Below are 21137 nucleotides of genomic sequence, written 5' to 3'. Positions count from 1 at the left end.
TTTAGCATTCATTTTGACAATGTAGGCATTGATTGACTTGCTCATTAAGTGACAAAATGTGTATCACATTTCATATAATATACTATATATGGTTAAGGGAAATTTTTCAAAATACAAGCCTTTTAATTTACCCCTTCATCAAAATCATGAATGTTTCAGTTGCTAAACTCGAGACACCGAGCTGCTGGAAACCCATGAAAAAGGGCGAGCACTTCAAGCTAGTCAAACTAATTGAAGCAAGTGAGGAATACACGGATGTTGAAAGACGATTCCGATCATCCATGGGTATAAACCCCACAGTGAACCAAATCGTAGAGGTAACTTTTTGTATTCCACGTAATTACTGAATTGTGAGGGTTAGCACATGATACGTGTTATAGGATCATTTGCGTTATCGTTTGCGAACAAGTATTTATACCGATTTGATGACTAAAACGTTTCTCAAAAGAAGATAGGACTGGAACCGGTCCGCTTAATGATGAAGAAAAATTAGACCACTGAAAAGCAGGGTGTGTGCGTACGTGTGCACTGTTATTTCGGTTGTGTACTATAAGAACCCAGCAACCAGTTGTGTAAAATAATTGAACAAGTTGTGTAATATTTTACACAAGTTGTGTAAACAACAGTTTACACAACGGGTTGCTAGGTTCATATAGTACGCAGCCGTTTGATTTTTACACAACTGAAATAACAGTGTGTGTTTATACGTATACAGACTCATGTGGTACCGGGAACAAAGGGCAACAATAGGGACAATGGTACCCTACAACTCGGTCTTTAGAAATCTCAGCACGGTATGTTAAACGCTATGGGGTTTGAGATTTCAATAGGAACAAATGAGAACTAGAAATGTGTTTGTGGACAAACACAAGCTGTTTCGGATATTTGAAATACTCTGAGCACGGGATGAACAATCAGGGACGTCACTATAAATGTCATCTATAACAGCACATTATAATATGTACATGTCAAGTTACAACCAAATCGAAAATTTTAGTTCTGTAGATATAGACCTATAAAAGAATAAAATGCCCCTTTAAGGGACTTCACATGACATTTAATGATGATGCCACTTCAATTTCCATCTATAACACATCCAGGTGTATATGCATACCAAGTTTTAACCCAATCAGACTTGTACTTCCGAAGTTCAGTTTGAAGAAAAACGTGTACAAAACCAATAGGGAAACAATGCATCTTTAATGTGATGTAACCTGACACCTCATGACGCCACAATGACGAATATCTTCTAGGACCATCTATGGGTAGTGGTCTAGGTGTGTACCAAGTATATAGTCGATCAAATTTACGAAAGTGCCCAAAGTGGAGTGTTTTTAAATGCGTACAAAACCTATGAAGAAAAATGCATTTTTAATGTAACGTAACCAGACACCTGATGACGTCACGATCACGAATTTCTTACGGGACCATCAGTGGGTGGTGGTCAAAATATGTACCACGTCTGAAGTTTATCAAATTTACGAAAGTGCCAAAGTGGAGTGTTTTTAAACGTGTACAAAACCTATGGGGAAAAATGCATCTTTAATGTGACGTAACCTGACACCTGATGACGTCACGATCACAAATTTCTTCTAGGATCATCTGTGGGTGGTGGTCTAAGTGTGTACCAAGTCTAACGTCGATCAGATTTACGAAAGTGCCAAAGTAGAGTGTATTTTTAAAACGTGTACAAACCCTATGGGGAAAAATGCATCTTTAATGTGACGTTACCTGACAACTAATAACGTTACGATCACAAATTTCATCCAGGACCTACTGTGGGTGGTGGTTTAAGTATGTATCAAGTCTCAAGTCGATCGGATTTACGAAGGTGCCAAACTGGAGTGTTTTAAAACGTGTACAAAACATATGGGGAAAAATGCATCTTTAATGTGACGTAACCCGACACTTGATGACGTCACGATCACGAATTTCTTCTAGGACCATCTGTGGGTGGTGGTCTAAGTATGTACCAAGTCTAAAATCAATCGGATTTAAAAAAGTGCTAAAGTGGATTGGTAGAAGAAACGTGTGCTAAACCTATGGAGAAAAAGTCTGAAAAAGGAGAAAAAAAATAAGAACAAAGAAAAACTAGATGTGGTTGTAACTGAACAACCACAGAGCTGTTCCCAACTTGTTTTTGATTGTCTATTGGATAGTAGAAAATAATGTAATGATTTTTGCAAAAATCTCTAACTTTTAAAATTGAAATTATTATCTTATATAATTGCACTTCCGGTAAAAACCGGAAGTAAAGGTCACGAGACCTTGACATATACATTTTCATTTATAACCCTTCCCTGTCTATATATTTACCAAGTTTGAGATCAATCGGTGGAATAGTTTTATAGTTAAAGGACTATAAAGATTGCCTCATTAAATAGTCATGACGTCATAACATGAAAACATTAAACTGCCCATTAATAATAATGCTACATATTTATCCTTTAATGTTGCTTAATACTAATACATGTATAAGGTGTCAACCCAATTAAATTTCTAATTCATTAGATATGATAATTAGGGTCTTAAATTAACACTTCCGGTAACACCGGAAGTAGTGGTCACATGACCCGGATATACCAATATTTATCTGTAACACTTCCCAGTCTGTATACCTGCCAGGTTTGAGATCAATCGGTCGAATGGTTCTATAGTTATAGGACTGTAAAGATTGCCTCATTAAATATTCATGACGTCATAACATGACAATAATTATGTGCACAGTATAAATAATAATGCAATATAATTATCTGTCAATATAGCTTTGTATCAATGTGAAGTTTCAACCCAATCAGATTAATAATTCATGAGATATGATATAGGGGTCTAAAATAACCACTTCCGGTAAAACCGGAAGTGAAGGTAACGTGACCTTGACATATGAATTCTCATTTATAACACTTCCCTGTCTGTATACCTACCAAATTTGAGATCAATTGGTCAAATAGTTCTATAGTTATAAGGCTGTAAAAATTGAATCTATAAATAGATGTCACGTGGCCCCTGATGACGTCACGATGACGATAAGTTTCGGCATACATCTTCAGATGATGGTTAATGACTATGCTGAGTTTAAAGTTGATCAGATTTAAAATAGTTCCCAAAGTGGCTTGTAGAATAAAAACGTGTGATATATATTTGAAAATGCATGTGTCAAACTTCCCCTAAAGCAGAACAAAAATCACTGAGACAAGTCTACTGATAGGCGAATGGGGGCGCCATTCAGTTTATACGGTGTGCCGTTATATTTTTTTGGTGACGCGCAGCTTTCCTTATTTTGATCCCATGAAACTTAAGCTCTGTGCCTTAAGTACAACCGTAAAAGTTATGTGCTGCCCTCTTTTGGCGAGAATGAAGGGACGTAATGTACATTGAACGACGTTTCAAAGCCACGTGTACGTGCTATACACATTGTGGAAGTCCTGCGCATGTTTTAAAGCTCTCTACCGCAACTTGGGCGAGGGTATTTTTTGCCGACGTCGCGTCAACTGTGTGAACAATTTGACAAACTGGGAACTTGGCACTGTTGAGGCAAATGTTGATGCTATCATTTAATGGGCGATTCAAGATTATATCTGTACGGATTGATTTTTCAGGAATTTTCTAAGGAAAAAGAGTCTTTTCATTATAACTTCCGGTCTGATGACGTCATACGCCTAAAACTTTTCACACGTCTTCAGTGGGTCAAGGTCATCATATACACCAATATTTAGGCGATTCCAACAAACTTCGCCACAGACATCTATTCAAAATACATTTTTGAAAATTTTCAACCTGTCGCTAGAGGGCGCTCGAAGATTGCATGACGTCATCGGTAGATGATTTGAAGAATACTATCAGCCAAGAGACTAACACCGTTGAAAGCAAGTTCATATCTATTACCACTTTTAAATAATAAGCCACTTCCGGTTTTGGCCTTTTTCGACCGGAAGCAAAGGTCACGTGATTTCACGCACACTGAATGAAATAAAGACCTTAACCTGTTCTACCACTTGCTGGCAACAGAATGCTGCGGACGCGTACGGTTGATTTCTTATGCATTTTTAAATATTAAAATTGTCACAATTTAATTGCCTATAAATAAACACCGGATGACGTCATCATGACGTCATCATTACACAATGTTGTTTGAATTAGGGTCTTTGCTTGGACAAAGATTGGTGTAAATGAATAACTGGCAAAGAGTCGAAAATGCCCTCTGAAAATTGACATTTTTTTTTTAATTTCTGTGTACAAAGTCTATGGGAAAAATTAAATATTCAAAATTCTATAACAAATCACGTGATGACGTCACGATGACGAAAAGTTTCGGCATACATCCTCAGATGATGGTTAATAACTATGCTGAGTTTAAAGTTGATCGGATTTAAAATAATTGCCAAAGTGGCTTGTAGAATAAAAACGTGTACAAAACCTATGGGAAAAGTGGAAAAAGAAAAAAAAAAATAAAAAAAAAAAAAAAAAGGAAAAAAAAAAACTATAACGAAAACAAGAGCTGTTCCCAATTGAAATTGGGAACAGCTAAAAAAATCTTAACGAAAACAAGAGCTGTTTCGGTGTGTACACCGAAACAGCTAATAAAAGAAAAGAAGTCAATTGGACAATAGTGGTACCCCATAGCTACCTAAAAACACGGTCGTGTGCATGCGCGTGTTCTTAATTGTGCAGTACATACGGGATCTCAATTTGTCCGGGTCAATGATTCAAGTTCATTTACTGTCTCTCTTGATTTTTGGGCTACCTCAAGGATCAGTCCTAGGGCCCGTCTTGTTCTCTTTGTATACAATGCCACTTGGTGAAATCATTCGAAAGCATAGTCTATCCTATCATTGTTATGCAGATGATACCCAATTATATATGTCAAAAGACCCTCAACAACATAAGGTCGATTCAGCAATCCAGCAGATGGAAACATGCCTTGATGACGTACGTTCTTGGATGACTCATAACTGGCTCAAATTCAACGATGAAAAGACCGAATTTATCATTGTAGGTTCTAAGCAGCAATCGTGTAAAGTTCATGTTCCATCCATAAGGGTTGGTGATTCAAACATCCTGCCATCTAATCAAGTCAGAAATCTGGGCAATATCTTTGATTCATCTCTATCCATGGAACCTCACCTTACATCAATTTCTAGATCAGTCTGCATGCCGATCCGTAACATCGGACACATACGAAAATATCTCGACAAACACACAACTGAAATACTTTTTCAGGCTTTCATCACATCCAAAATTGACATGGGCAATTCACTATTGTATGGCATTAACCTAAATCAACTAAACCGTTTGCGGCGACTACAAAACATCAGTGCCAGACTAATCTCTCTCACTAGTAAACATTCTCACATCACTCCTGTACTAGCAGATCTCCACTGGCTTCCAGTATCATACAGAATCAAATACAAACTTGGCCTATTCGTGTACAAAATCCTCCACAACAATGCCGGCGGATACCGTCGCTTTACAAATGTTCTTTATTTATTTATTTATCTACATGTTGTGAATCATTCTATTATCGCCCAAACCGCCCAAACCTGAAGGGACACGTGATTTTGTACGTTATACAAAAACAGGAAGACCTTAGCTTATTTTATCAATTCCCGTCAAAAGCAAAATCTGATCTCTCGCAGTTGATTTTATATTGATTCCAAAGATTGAATCTATGGACACCTTTGTTGATTAAATCTAGACATACTTGATTACGCCATCTTGACGTCATAACCAGTAAATTTGCAAGCTATGTTAACTGTGCTACTTAACGCAAAAATGAAGATTAAAGATTATATCTCTCAGGATTGATTTTTCAGGTTTTTTTGAAGGTTTTGAGGTCTTTTTATGGTAACGTCCGGTCTTGTGACGTCATCAATATTTCTCCCTCTCAACTTGCTCTTAGCATAAAGCCAAATATAAACATTCATTATAAAGTGTTTTAAACAAACTTCACAACACATTTTCAACTGATTACTCATTTTCAACATTTTCCAACCTGCCGCTAGAGGGCGCGCTAATATTTATGACATGATCGGATTTTTTTGGGAGAAAATACAACCTAGGCACAGACTAACATCGTCGAAGGCAAGTTCACATCTTTTTCCACTTTTAAATTATAAGGCACTTCCGGTTTCAACCGGAAGGGTCACGGAATTTGGCGCACAAGAGATAAAATGGAGATCCTGGATTATTCTTTCAATTCCCGCAAAAGGCAAGACTAATAGATATATTCTTTGAAAATCAATATTAAATCAACTGTCAGATACCGGTATCTGACAGTTGATTTAATATTGATTTTCAAAGACTATATCTATTAGTCTTTAACGTGACGTCACGTGATGATGATGACGTCATCGTGACGTGAGTCTTTAGGACACATTTATGCTATAAGGACTATACCTATATGCTGACTTTGAATGATGTTTGAGAAAAATAAATGCCAAAAGAGGAGGCCGGAAACGACGTGTACAGTGTCTATGGGATTTTGAGGTAAAAAAGAAGGAAAGGCAAAAAACTCACAACAAAAAGAAAAGCCTTTCTGCAACTATGCGGAAAGCAATGAAAAAAAGTACACTTGAAACAAACGCTTTTCCAACTGATGAAAATTATATCAGTCGGTGCAAACGGCTGATATATTGTGGGCATTCTGTATCTTCGTCTTCTTCGTTTCGTAGGTACCGTAATTGAGCCGTTTCCTCCTCCTCCTCTTCTTATATCAGCCTGTGCAACCGGCTGATACAATCAGCCGTGCAATATTAATATTGTTATCCTTCGCAATATCTTCTTTCTCTTTCTTTCCTTGAGCTTTAAATTTTCATCATAATTTTCATTGCTTTAACTTCCAAACGCTTTGGCCAATTTCGACCAAACTTAACCCTTTGGACCACTGACCCAAGCATGATATGTGGCGCTCTCTTACTGGGGTCAAAGGTCATCAAGCGGTCATAGTGGTCACTTTATTGAAATTTACAAAATGTTTCTTTCACAGTCTTCATCCGATGACGGCCAAACTGGGTAAGCTGCATCCCTGGATTGAGCCTCACATTGGGTGTACCTAGAATGTGGCCAATGGTCTGGCACCTAGTGGTCACAAGCGGTCATTTGGTGAAAATCAAAAAGCTGCTTTTTCTGCCGCATTCTTCAGGCGATTTTAGCAGTTCGTGGTCAAATGTTTACTTGTCCGAAGCCCTACATAAGTCATAACAGATTTGGGTCAAAGGTCATTCAGTGGTTAGTTGTGGTCATTCTCTGGAAAACGGACAAATGGCAATGTGTCATCGCTTTTTGTTAAGCAAATTCAGCCCATTAAAATTATCTTATGCAATTCGCGAAGCCCTGCTTGTTTACCACTTCCATTCAAGGTGATCACAATTAATATGGAATACAGCCCAACATAGTCTGACTTAACAAAATGAGAAAATGATGGTAGGGTGAACAAGTTAATTCGCACCTATCCACCGCAATTAAAGCCTTTATTAGTATCAGGTTGCTTTATGGAAATGCGTGTGCCCGATCAAGCATAGAGTTTTCGATTCAGTGCAATATCTTTCTCCATGATTGGTCTTGAATTTCAGATACTAAGAATCCAGAATACAGAATTAATGATGCAGTATCAGGCTCGTAAGGCAGCGCTACAGGCTCGTCTTGACCGTACAGACATCGAGGAGACGTTGTACCATGGTACCGATGAGCAATCGTGTGACCAGATCAACAACTTTGGATTCAACCGCGTCTTCAGCGGTAAAAATGGTAAGATTAAGAATAGAATAGAGCACCGTTTACCTACGGATGTCATTTTTTGGGTAAAGCAGATCTGACTTAAAAGATAGTGACGTAAATATACACATTGTTTCAATACCCAAAAACCCTACTGTTTAGAGATTGAAGTTTTCTTTTCGAATTTATCTAAGACCCATATGACATTCCAAATTGTTGGTAGCTCTACGGGGAGCTAGTAACCAACCAGGTTAGGTTGTATGAACGGACGTTGAATTCGGCGTTCTTAACTCATCAACAACTAAACCTTCCTCATGCCGCAACTCTAAGATAACTCCTGCCGGTCTGCGTATCTGCGATCCCAAACGCAACAACCGATTGGATGACTTTCTTAGAGCTTAAGCACTCTCCTGAAAACAGTCACAGCATACTGACCAGAACGTCGAGTTTATTCTTTTCAGAACCATTCTCTTAGTTGAGGAATTTTTGCACATGATGTTTCCGAAAACCTTTCATTATTTAATTAAGACGACGTTACCGCGCCTTTTATTCACTGAAAAACATAGTTTACATCATTCATTGTTCTTGTTTTTTTTTTTTTACTCTATGGATAAGCACCCTATTTCCCTGTAATGCCTTCTTTCAAATTGTATATTTCTGGCTCACTTTTAGTGTTTATACCTAACAAATAAATTGATTCTATTTAGAATTCTTTCAATTTCTTTGTTCCAATATCTTATTTTTGTCTGGTGAGATTAGAATTCCACGTTTGTTTTATATCAAGTTGGAGTAAGTCCACATATTACATTTTTGGAGCACATGCCCATTGCACTGAGATGTCACCCCTTATCCTAAAGCCCTCTCCGTGTAACGAGAGAACTGTGTGATACAATACTAGAAGCCTTATCTCGAAAAGTATAAAGAAACATAATGCCACGTATGCCTAACAATACACTTGGGAGATTTGAATAATAAACCACTATTATCATACAGTTGCATAAATCATCCGTGGTTAAGGACACTGAATTCGTGGTCTGCTGGTAATTCTGCGGGTTGTGGGTTCGAGTGCAGCCTGGGCTTATGGTGCGTTTGCTCTTGGACCAAGCACTTTAATTGTCCCTCATTGCTTATCTCCACCCAGGAGTAAATGGGCACCTTTGAGGGCAGAGATGGTTATTGTGATTTAATTAGCTTCCTTGCACCTAATAGGCAACATCGATCTGTATACTCCGCAGGGAGTTGAGATGGTATTTGGAATGTTTAATTGGCCCAATGATCAGGGGTAATAATAATACTCTAAGCGCTGTGAGTTAGTTTACTAATAAGAGCGTTCTCCGATCATCATCGTCATCATCCCCATCACCGTCATCCCCGTCATTCCCATCACTGTCATCACCGTCATCATCGTCATCATCCTCATCATATAAATCAATGTACTGTACCATTATTACTCTATGAACCATTAGGGAGAATTTTTTTCGATAATAGGGAGACACCGGCTTTTAGGGAGACAAATAACTGTCTCCCTAATGGCGCAGCCAACCTGAGGCAAAAAATTATTGTCGCAATTTGTTGCTCGTGCAGGTCTAATTAATAAAAAAAATACTGAAATTGGTGGAAAGGAACAAGGGAAAATTTGGTTAGGGCACATTTAAGGGTAAGTTTAAGTGCACAAGTCTATGGGAAAGTCTCCCTAATCACCCATTCCCTTATTATTATTATTATTATTACTACATGTATTATCATTATTATTTATCGTTATAATTTTTTAGCAGCCTTGTACGGCAACGGGACCTATTTCGCGGCCAAAGCTAGCTTCTCGGCCAGATACGCTAAACCGAACGCCAACAACACAAAGCACATCTACGCCACCAAAGTCCTAGTGGGAGATTTCACCAAGGGTGCCCAGGATATGAAGGTGCCCCCAAACAAACCCAACACGACAGATCAGCAATACGACAGTGTGGTGGACAACGTGGGCACGCCCAGCATATACGTCATCTTTCACGATGCCCAGGCGTATCCAGAACACCTCATTAAATTCAAGTAGATGGAACAGCCGCCAGAAATTCTTTTGCATTTTCGATAGATGGGTGAAAATCTTATACGATTGGTGTCAACGGCCTACCAGTCCTTACCAGATCCTCTTAAACTCAGTAGGCACAGGGAGCCCTTATGAGTCATGTCGTCACCAAAGTTATAGAACTTTATGGGTGAAGGCAACACTTAAACTGTTGTGGAACTTCTACCCGTTGTTCAATTACCATTTGCATTTCTTACCGTACAACTTCCGGTTTGGTGACGTCATCACTGAGTAGTCTCTCAGATATAATCTGCATGTCCTAATCTTCAAATAGTTGGTCTATATTCCCACGGAATGATAATTATTCAAATAAAAATACATGTAAATGTAATTAAACACAAAAAGGACGCAAGAGGGCGCTGTTATAAGTGATAACGCCATAAAAACCACAGTTCTAAACATAATGACATATTTAAGAATTGGAAAGCAGTTTTATGATTAGTAAATACTCGTAAAGACATTTAAATTTGAATTTCAGGTTACCCTTAAGATAAAGGTTCTAACAGCCGAGAAAAAAAAAGGAATTTAACCATAAAATGTACATCAAGTTTAAGATCTGTCTGTTCACAAAAACATGAAAGCTGTGCTTCATTTGATTGAGAAGAGGTGTTGTAAAACATTCAATTTTAGGCCACTGTATTCCAGATGACGACATTATTGATTTCAGTGTGACTGAACATGTGTTTGCATGCATGATTGTCCGTGCTACTGGCATTTGAAAAGTTCATGAGGGTCTCATGTGAATTGAGTGGAATTTTGCGATTGCTTGATTTCGACCATCTGGTCAAAATGGTCATCAATGAAATTAGTTTAACAACCATTATTGTCAGTGACTGCTTCAATATATTGGCCTTTGAATAAAACAGAAAATTATTTTCAGTGTTCTAGTTATTTTGCGTTTAGCATGTATGTACACTCAGCATATAGGGATTTAATTTGCCGATTATCCTAATGAATAATGGTAGTCAAGTATAGTTTGATGTAAACATTCATCTTATTTGAACAATTAACTCTTCTGAAGCAATGAACAGCGAACTTTGAGAAAATGATCTTTACAGTTCTAATCCTATTTTTAAAACATTATTCATTGGTTAAGGGTAGGCCTTTACTTAGTTAATATTGTCTTTAAATTGTTTTTAGTGGGATTGAATAAACTATTTTGTGCTTCAAGATGACTTGAATTTGACAATCAATGATTTGCCGAATATTTTAGACAAAAATTGTTAACTACACACGGCATGTACACTAGAGCACCAATTTTGAATAAATTGAGCAATATTTTTGATTGGTTTTGTAAATACTTATATTGTGAACGACTATTTTAAGTGTGATTCAATATATTCGTTAAAAGATTCTTTGCTTCGTTAGCCAATAAATCAGTTTGTGTTCGTACATTATATTTCAATTAATTATGATTATAGAGAGCCATCACTTGCAGCCAGCCGTGTGTGTTTTCATGCTTTTTCACTTCCGTATGCTGTCTTCCTGTAATTTGAGTAATTTTCAGAAATTGATGGTTCGTATTTATGCTTACACTGACAATTTATAGACGTCGGGGACTTATCAAGTCAGGGAGACTAGTTGGCTTGCTCCAATTCACGAATGTGTAACCGATTCCAAACAAAAAGGTGGACTAATTAAATTTAGTAAATTGGGGGCAGTACTTGAAAAAAAGTCAGGTTTTTCCAACGATGGTCGGCCGACTATTGTTGGAAATTGTTTAAAAAAAATTCACCTTTCTTGAAAATGACAGCACACTAGGTCCGATGAACTCACAAGATGCATGACACTATTATTCACTTAAAGTCATGTGAGGTTTTTCTTAAAAATATAGTAGATTTGTATTTGGATAAACGCTGTATGTTACCTTTAAACAAGACATTGATTTTGTTTAATGTAATCATGTTTAACCATTACGTTAAAATTAATGAAAGGTTCTCGAGCTCTGAATTTTGTCGACGAGACATCTGATATTATTAACAATAAACATTCTGGAATGAATCTTGCTTTGAAAGTCTCAATTTACATGATTGTCTTTCTCAAACAACCTGAATAAAATAAACTATTTTCAACAAAGTAAATGTACACAAACTAAACATTCTCAGCAACATCAACTCCTTATAGTACACGATGGTAAAAAGTCAATTAAAAATATAAAAAAAATGTCACAACCTGTGGCTACCGCCAACAAAAATATCTTATAGCCAAAAAAAGGTCCTTTTTTTATAATACGATATACTAATTTACATAAATATAAGTCATTTTAAAGAAACCCTGCTGTTTCCATGTATTTCATGAGTTTGGTTCAAAGTTTATGGATTCTTGCAGACAGAGCCCGAGTGGGGCTAGCGGGTTGTACTCCGATGTAAAAACAGTGTATATTGCCAATTGGTTTTAATTTATGACATACATGAACACACAAGTGCATTTCTATACATACTTTTTCTTCACTATTGGACAGCAATTTTCACGTTTATCAGACTACGGGCACGATGGACACATGTGGTCTAGCGGTACGGTATGGCGTAGGATTCATGATCGTGGGATTGTGGGTTTGAGCCCTGCCGCGGCCATGCGTGTTGTGCCCTTAAGTAAGGCGCTTTACCTCAATTACTCCTCACAACCGAGGTGTTAAATGGGTACCGGCATTATTCAATTAATGCTGGGACGGTAACGGACTCGCTGTGGAGGAGGTGTGGCAATCCCCTAATACCAGCATTTCATGGACTTGAGTCTGGCCCAATCGCTCCGAAAGAGCTGGAGATGGGCACTCCTTTCCTGTTACCACAGGTGCGTCCCCTTTACTTTTTATCAGACTATGTAGAGTGTTCGAGCTTTCATTTCCTAACGCTGTGTAAAACGTACAGATTGTTATATATCCTTAACGCCACAGAGGTCATCCATGTTTCCCTGTAAACTTCTCTCTCTTACCAACGACGAATAGTACTGTTTCCATAAGTCTCTATTTCAAGTCTGTGGTTGTTATGTGCACGGTCCGGCGTGCATCTTTAGTACACCGCTCATATGCAAACGGTACAGAACGTCAAATTCCCAGTTAAAGTTGTGGACACCTTTGGAGATTTTGAGCCTGTCGTAGTAATGGTAGGTTACTGGACGGTGATTGGGGCCTTTGGCAAACGGCCAAAAGCCGTAGAGATCGGTGGAATCGCAAACAGACAGTGCCACCGACGCGAGGTAAAAACCTGCAGGTGGGGAAAATATGACGTACAATTCGGTCAATGATTAAACAAAACCACCCAAATCAACTGTGAAACCGATTCGCCACATAGAGGTATCTAAACTCAGGCTTAGTCTGACAGACGTAGATATTTGGCAGTTTAATCGTGAAAACGAAAACGTCGGACAATGGCGCAGACGGGACTTAAATATCAGTTACCGCGAGTCGTCTATACAGAAATCTACCTTAAAAAGATCGTAAAGCGGCTATATCGTTCTGTATGTATTGATTCTCAGGTTCACTACTACAGGTTAATACCACCATTCGGCTTCTGGAAACGAAATCTTTTGAAAAACAGCGGTACTGGTTGGAATCAACACTTCCAAACGTCAAGGTGGAAGCTGTTCGGCCAAAAACATTCAGTAAGCTCATGTGCCTAAGAACATATCCGGCGTTGACGAGCTATACATCGCGTGACTCCATGATAACCGTGTCTGTTAAGTGGATTGCAAAATTCTGCGCTACGCAACTTCATTGAATTATTTATAAGATGGAATTTGCATCAGGGTGATGTATATTCATTTTAGGGTTTTCTGCTATATCAGATTCGAACCAGCCAGCCAATCCCAGTGGCGAGACGTCTGCACTTGTAAGCAGCAGGTCGTGGTTTCGAGTCTCACCCACCCAAGTGATTTTCCTCAAAATCACTCGGGACAAGACTGAGTAACAGTGTTTTCTAACATACGTCGGTGAAGTGCAAATCCAATATTGAATCAATGGAATTGGGTACCGTCTGTAAGGCTAAACATTGGCGTGACAAAAGACTTCATGTAAAGCAGTCTTCAAGATGAGGGGCTAACATTAAGTTCAATGACAATGAATAGATGTACAAAAAGGTCAACTCCTGCATACGTCCAGCGCAGAAAACTACTGCTATCTCGGAGGGCCATGCCTGCCTAAGGGTGTACATGTATAACGGCTGGGAAATGGTAAAAACGATGCTCACCTGTTGTCATTCGACTTTGAAGGCCCATCTCCCTCCACATGTCTTGAAGACCTCTGAAGTGGTCCGGATTGATGATGAGTCCCCGTGTGGTGGAGTCTTTCTGGCGGAGCAGCCGCAGGGCCAGCATGCTCGTCCTATATGCGTTCATGTTGACGCCATAGACTGGTATGAGAAGATCTCCGTAGGCCTTCATATCTCTCAGGAATCGGTTCCTATACCCTATGTCTCGTAACCGTCTGTATCTGTTTAATGAATGAAGATGACGAGTTAATGGACATCATGTCCGCTGATAGGAAATGAGCTTTTCATGCTTAAGACAACGACAGGATTTTTGTTTAAAAAGTTGTGATTTAAATAATTCAGCCTGGACTGCTCAAACTGTGACGAGTAACCACGTGAGTAAACACGTATGGTAACTATACCAGACTCAGAGTGTTAGGCCAAAACAAAATAGACTATAGTTCTGCTTCCGATTACATGGACTCGAAAATGGGGTAGGTACGTAGGGATTTTGGGGGGCAAATTTGTTTTGTGTACGATCATATGGAGGCATCAGCGTGTAGTCAAAAAGAAAATAGAGTACGGGCTGTCAGAAAGGGTAGGTAGGTTAACCGGAAGACATAATTTCTACTGCGTATCGGTTCAAAATAGGTAGGTTAACCGGAAGCAGAACTATTTTTTTTGGACCGAAGCCACTTTCATTTTCAACCTCGTCTACACATTTTGTGACAAAATATGGCCTTTATTTGAATATCCACAATGGTCAAGTCTACAAGAGCGAGTACAAATGATGCATACTTGATGTCGATGACACCGCCTGGATTAATGGAAGTCAAGTTGGACTTAGTCCCTGCATGCTTTTGATATCCCTTCAACGGAGGTGTGTTGCATCTAAGGGCAAACAAACAACAAGGGAAAACTGTTCACCGTTAACAGATAAAGCTAGACTCAAAACACAACCGTAGCCTGCCCGAACCGTCAATCAAAATGTAATATACCTCACATTTGTCTTATATGCACGTATGATGCAGTCCTTCATTCAATTACGTACATTTCTTTGTTCGCGCACCCACAGCTTCCCAGCGGCGTGCCAAGTTTGTTTTGGTTGGGGCCTAAATGGCTGATTTTTCAGAAAAGGTACCAGTAAGCCTAGTCTATTTGTCTCATAGATTGTTCAAAGTAGCAGGGTTACTTTCACTGGGGGTGGACTGCTATGATTTCTTTCTTTCTCTCTCGAAAGGTGCGCATGTCATAGGAGCGGGGGAAGGTCCCCCCTCCGCCACGCTGGATGCGGCACTGCAACATCCTTAATACATGTATTCATAAATGATCAGGATTTCAGTCCACTTCCAAGATGTCATGTAATTAAGTCAGTGGATCGAAGGGATCTCATAATAATTAAATTGGCGATCTTACCTGAATACGAAGTCAGAACTGTCAATCTCCTTCCCACAGTAACTACTTGCAAGAATACCACCGTTCCCAACAACACTACATCGTTTCAATTTCGAAGTTGTGAATGGTGATTGCTGAAAAAACAATTCAAGAGTGCAAAATTCTTATGAGGTCACTTAAGGTGAGCATTTGAAATATTTATTCCTTTGGCCCAGTTTGACATTACAACTAAGCAAATTAACCATCCTATGCAACATACATTGTGTGCCCAGTTGTTAATTCTTTTAGTCAAAATCATCAAGTGACTATAGTTACGAGCCTATCCTACATAAGCAGGATTGACTATCTGTGACTTATGTAACTTGATACATTAATATTCGCTGTAACTTGATACAGCTATGCTTTGACTGCAGGTGATTGATAAGCCAGCTGTGCATTCCACTTGCCTGCTTTTGTCTGTTGACTGAATTAGACTAAGTTGCATGAAAAATGATCTGACTGTTGGTGACTAGCAAAAGGCATGGCAGTGGAAGAGTTGATTGTTTGACTGTCTGTGACTGTTCACATAGTAGGAGAGTTAATATAGACCGAGAGAAAGGTCACGTTTTTCCTTGTGGTACCGTGCCGTGCGTTCTTCGTTCATCGTACGCAGTGGCGGATCCTAGATTATCCCAGGGTGAGGATAAGGCATTGAAGGCCTTAAGCAAAAGCCTTACTCAATGAATCTCGATTTCCAATATCGAAGGACAACATTGCTCATGGAACCCAAGGACAATTGATATACGTTCTATAATAACTAACTTTTTTTTCATTCGGAGAGATGAATATTACCTAATCATCTCCATTGGACCCACGCACCCTTGTTGCATGTGTTCTGAGGCCGGGTTTTATGTTTTAGTGTCCAACTGGGAACACATCAAAATACGGATCATACAAAACAAGATTAATAAAGTTTCTGAGAATTGTGTTCATACCTCTGGAAGCATTCGATATACTTCATCCGTCAGGTTATGGACTACACTTGGGTTTATGGCAAAGGTTAAATTTTGCCCGAGAACCGCGAAATTCTTTGTTAGGACGGTGAATTCCGTGGCATTCAAAACGCTGTTGAACTTACGTCTGGATTGAAAGAAACGAAAACATGCAAATAGCGATGTTGCACGCGTTGTTTACTGTGAGCAATTCATGAATGATGGCAACACGTTTATAATTTTGTTTGGTGCTAATTTGAAGCAACCGTAATTCAGTTCAGGCAATTTGAACTGGACAGTAGTACACGTTAATGTTACACATAAATACATGATTTGTAAAACAGCATAGTGTGTGACCAAAATGGTTTAAACGTTTCGATTACACAAGCTATAACAATTTTTGTTGAACGGATAACCGATCCGGTGCTCTACCAACTGAGCTATCCAGCCCTATGTTGGCGGTTCCGCATTATTAGTCACTCAGGTAACGGTGTTTTAATACACATTCCCTAATGAACCGCAAAGGAAAACTAATTAGGTGAATTATAACAGTTTTTGAAAAATTGAACAAAGAAATTGACTGGTATGGAGCGGGGTTTGAATGATTACATAACATTGTTGCCTTGTACAGAATCCGTTGCATATGTAGCATGCATTTCAAGCACACGCGACAAAGAGAAAACAAAAGGTGTAGCATGTACATGTACTATACGTTCTCCCTGCATCCTGCAGAACTGAATGGACTCGGAGAGGGGATTTGTCAGGTGAAAAATAAAAGATGTGTTGAGATAAGAATGGTCTTTATGTACATGTGTAATTTAAGAGATAGTTGGAGAAAGCGTCATTGGGAATTCCACCCGGAACTCCATCGGGGCTTTCAATCCATACGATGTTGTAAGGTTCGTTATAATTTACAGTTACGTACCTAATACCGGCTTTGCGTGTCTCGTTTACCGCCCAAGGCTTAGACAAATTGGCAATAACCTCTTCCAGATTGTAGCTAGATGTGTCGTTGGATCGTGCGCCTCCCTCCGATTCTGTCTGATTGTTGGTTGGCGCATGCGTGGTCCCATGTTGAGGCTTCAAGCTTATATCAAGAAGTAAAATGGACTTCGAGTAATATCAATGTTGGTACGAACTTTCGTAGGGCCTATATGTCATGGGAATTTAAACCTACGTTTTGCTCCTGGATCCTGCTCCAACCAGAGTTTCCTCTTGAAGAAGATCCTTGTTAGTTTCCTTGGATCCGGCAAAGGCAACTAGCAGCAGTTCAACCACACACACCGCGGCCAATACCAAGGCTATCAGTGCCCGCAGACGGGAGAATCGTCGCATCGCTCACTAATACCATGGGGGAAAAACAATAAGCCTATTTTCATTAGCAATCAATGCGAGTGTATCGTCGAGTTTTATTTTGCAATGACTGTGTACACTCCCATCCGAAAGGTCTGCAACAAACACCACACACGATTTGCTTGTCCAGAGCTAGCTCGGATATCTAGATCAGCGACAGCTTGGTGCGAAAGCGTAAAGGTATAGGCCTACAGTCGAACACCCTTTAAGGGTCCTTGGGACTTAACAACTTACCTTGTTATAAAAGGTACCTTGAATTTACAGTAATGGAAAAGAAAAGCATAGACTCTGAACCTAAAAATTGTGCTTGTTATAAAGCAGGACGTTGCACGTGATCTTCTTATTTTCAGGGTTCGACTGCATGTACATGTTTGTATTTTTTTATTATTATTTAATTTCCTTGGTTTTTGTTCACCCCTGATTGATCTCGTATGGTTAGTATTTTTTTTTTTTAACATCTTTCGTCTTTCTTTTAGGTTCTGTGCAATACCCCATTCTTCTTACAATTGATTACAAATATTTTGGAGAATGTCATAATCTGTAATTTTTGTTTATTGTTATTGAGTCTTGTGGTGTACTTATTTTCGCTCTTTGTTGTATATTGACGTATAGGTCTAGGCCTAACGAAGACATTTGGGAAGTTGATTATCTTTTAATTCTTTAGTTTATATTGAGTTATTGCTATTTAAGTGTCCAGTTAGTTGTTTTTATCGCCTGTTAGCTACCAACTTTAGATTTGTTTTATTTTGAAAGTTTGAAACTTATGTCTCGATTTCTATTTTTCTTGCATGGATAATTTTGATCTGTCTCAGGGCTTCTTTGAAAAGCAGAGCTGCCATGGACTGCCCTCACTGAAGATTATAATTATGGAAAGGAAGGACGCGGGAAAAAAATATTAAATTCAGCTTTTGCCCTCTAGCTTTATAATTGACGTTTTCCACAGTACAGGGTGAATAAAACAAAAACCCCGAAACCCAAATGTCAGGACTATTGTTTTTGTGAAGTTCTACATGTAGCACTTTCAAAATCTAGGATATGAAAGCCCAATTCATAACCTTTTTTTAGTACAAGAATCGTTCAAATCACTCATGCACTTTTCAAGTTAAGGAATTTTAAACACAACCACCGTTTTAAAGTTATGTCCATAGATCACAAAAAACTGTACGTTCTTTCAGCAAAAACGAAAACAACTCACACACATCCCTATGTGATTTGTTTTCGTTTTGCTGAAAGAACACTTACCTTTTTGTGATTCGTGGACAGAACTGCCCAGGATTGACGCGCCTTAATTTACAACAAAATCATTGGCATCAATAAGTGAGACTATACAACTTATGTGGTTAATATGTCCATGATCAAGCCATCTGCATATAAAGATTGCTAATGTTCCAGAGACGTTTTGCAGAATGGAATAACAATCTTCAAGTCCAAACTCGAAACTCTATTATCAAACATATTGTAGATGTCATCAGCCTCGTGCCTATTCATGTATGTAAGCGTCATAATAGGCCCTAGGCCTAGAGGCCTAGAATGTATGCCTAGGTTGCAATAGCTAACTCAGTTTGCAATAATACTATCCTCTATGAGTACAGTATAACCAGAGTGAAATTTTGATGTCAAACCTCCAGGGAACACGGGTTCAAAATTTGACTTAAGCAGTGAGTTAATAGGCATGGGTGCATGTTTATCATTGTTAGTATGCTACTGAAGGCAACAGAGGGTATGCACGGCCGTTTTCCCACATAAACATATATGCGAGAACTCAGTGAAGTCAGGGAGGTAGAGTTAGAATTCGACGTCCATGCATGAAGTCAAGGTGTGCAAATCTATTATAGGACTGACTCAGTCGTATAGGACGACCACGTCCTACGCATGGACCATATGGATTCTATAACATTACAGTTGCTTTGACACATCGAGATTTCACTATTTGAATGCGCAACACCGTTGTCTCAGTACCAAACGATGTCCGAAAATTTACCTTTAACTCTAGCCACATCTTCAACTTTACGCCACGCAAGATGCTGCATCTGTGTTCCGGTACTATCTCCCACATGTACATAGAGAGAGCAATGCGGAGGCTGTGTTCAGGGCGACATGGAGAGTCAGGTGAAGGTTCGATGGCTGCTCATCTGGGTTCCCGGTTCTCGTTCTGCACGGTTGGAATAATATGAATGAAGTCGGTCTATTGTGCAGCTGTTATTATGGGCAAGGCCTTTTGTAAAACCGCAAGGCCTACACTGTACTGCAGTGAGCACCGAATACACTGTATGAATCATTTATTACGGGGCCAACCAGCCGTTTGCCTGCGCCATATTGTACAAGAACTCCATGCGTTCAAAGGTCGGTGGCATTGTTTAATCACGCGCATGCCTATACATGTAGTATAGACTGGCCCAGGTGCTACATTCTGTGAATATGGAAATGCAACAACACACGAGTGCATTGTATACATGAGGTAGACAGGCTGACAGCCCTTCCAAAGGCATCGCGCGTCTAGTTGCTAGTGTCTTGGCAGGCGCGTAGCACGGTCATTTTTACTGGGGGGTAAAATTTTTTGAAAAGGGCACTAGCACATCCGTTGTGAAATGTAGACAGGTTTTTTTCTCCGGACACTTGGCCTCCGTAAAATCAAAAAGCGGACCACTTGTCGATGGGGCCGCTGTTCAAAACCGACAATTATGCAAAGGCCAATATATGGTGCTTTTCAGGGCGATACATGCGCGAAATTCTGAAAAAGGCACCCAAAACGGCAGATACCACAAAAAAGGGCACCACTTCTTTTTTAAAAAGGGCACTTGTTCATAAAGAAGGCACTTCGTTAAAAAGGGCACTCTTTACAAATTATTGGGGGGGGGGGTAAATCCGTTGAAAAAAGGGCATCTGATTTGAAAAAAGGCAGTCTTTACGAAATATTGGGGGGGGGGGGGATACCTCCCATGTAGTGCACCTATCACTGGCGCACTTCAAAGTTTCCCTCGACTTTTGCCAAACATCTTTGTTGAGGAATTCGTTAGGTTAAATCTTTTACCTTACTGCTTGTTGCAACCCTTCACGGTGAGCAATTTTCGTGTCATGAAATTTAGTCCGAAATTCAAAGTCGGTGCCATCTGAAAATCGGGCACTAAAAGTACATGCATGACTGAGTAATAACAATGGTGTGACGTCATTGTTATTTTCTTATGAATAAATATCGAACACGCTGAATAATCATGATCACTGACGATGTGTGCTGCAGATAAAAACACCATCTTCATCATCTTACGACAGTTCTGAAATGAATATTAGGTCAAAGAACGCCATTTTCGTATCATGCATATTGCGGCTTTTCTTTTTATGAACAAACACGTGCGACAACCGCAAATTCAATATTATAAACAAAGAAAGTGACTTTGTTTAATAACCCAGTTTTGTTTATGGATTGGAAACACCATTTAT

The 21137-nt window shown here is 39.2% G+C and overlaps 2 protein-coding genes across 2 annotated transcripts in view; one reads left to right on the top strand and one right to left on the bottom strand.

Annotated features, from left to right (window-relative positions):
• The window catches only part of LOC119720995 (protein mono-ADP-ribosyltransferase PARP14-like), a 42911-nt gene extending 33148 nt beyond the window's left edge, over positions 1-9763 (top strand). The window contains exons 23-25 of the mRNA XM_038190860.1: positions 160-317; positions 7572-7746; positions 9486-9763. Coding sequence (XP_038046788.1) covers positions 160-317; positions 7572-7746; positions 9486-9763 — 611 coding nt within the window. The remainder of the gene's footprint in view (positions 1-159; positions 318-7571; positions 7747-9485) is intronic.
• Positions 9764-12762: 2999 nt separating this feature from the next.
• LOC119720478 (alpha-2,8-sialyltransferase 8F-like) lies at positions 12763-20067 on the bottom strand. Its single transcript, XM_038190151.1, has 8 exons — positions 19681-20067; positions 17524-17687; positions 17272-17433; positions 16350-16494; positions 15397-15509; positions 14779-14871; positions 13981-14222; positions 12763-12999 (listed from the first exon to the last, which is right to left on the bottom strand). The coding sequence occupies exons 2-8, from the start codon at positions 17679-17681 to the stop codon at positions 12779-12781; spliced, it is 1134 nt and encodes a 377-aa protein (XP_038046079.1). The 5' UTR covers positions 17682-17687; positions 19681-20067; the 3' UTR covers positions 12763-12778.
• Between the last annotated feature and the right edge of the window lie 1070 nt (positions 20068-21137).

The sequence above is a fragment of the Patiria miniata genome, unplaced genomic scaffold, assembly GCF_015706575.1.
Source record: "Patiria miniata isolate m_02_andy unplaced genomic scaffold, ASM1570657v1 HiC_scaffold_9, whole genome shotgun sequence".
In the NCBI taxonomy this organism is placed as follows: Eukaryota; Metazoa; Echinodermata; class Asteroidea; order Valvatida; family Asterinidae; genus Patiria; species Patiria miniata.
The sequence above is the reverse complement of the archived record's forward strand: the minus strand, read 5'-3'. Positions and strand labels throughout refer to the sequence as shown.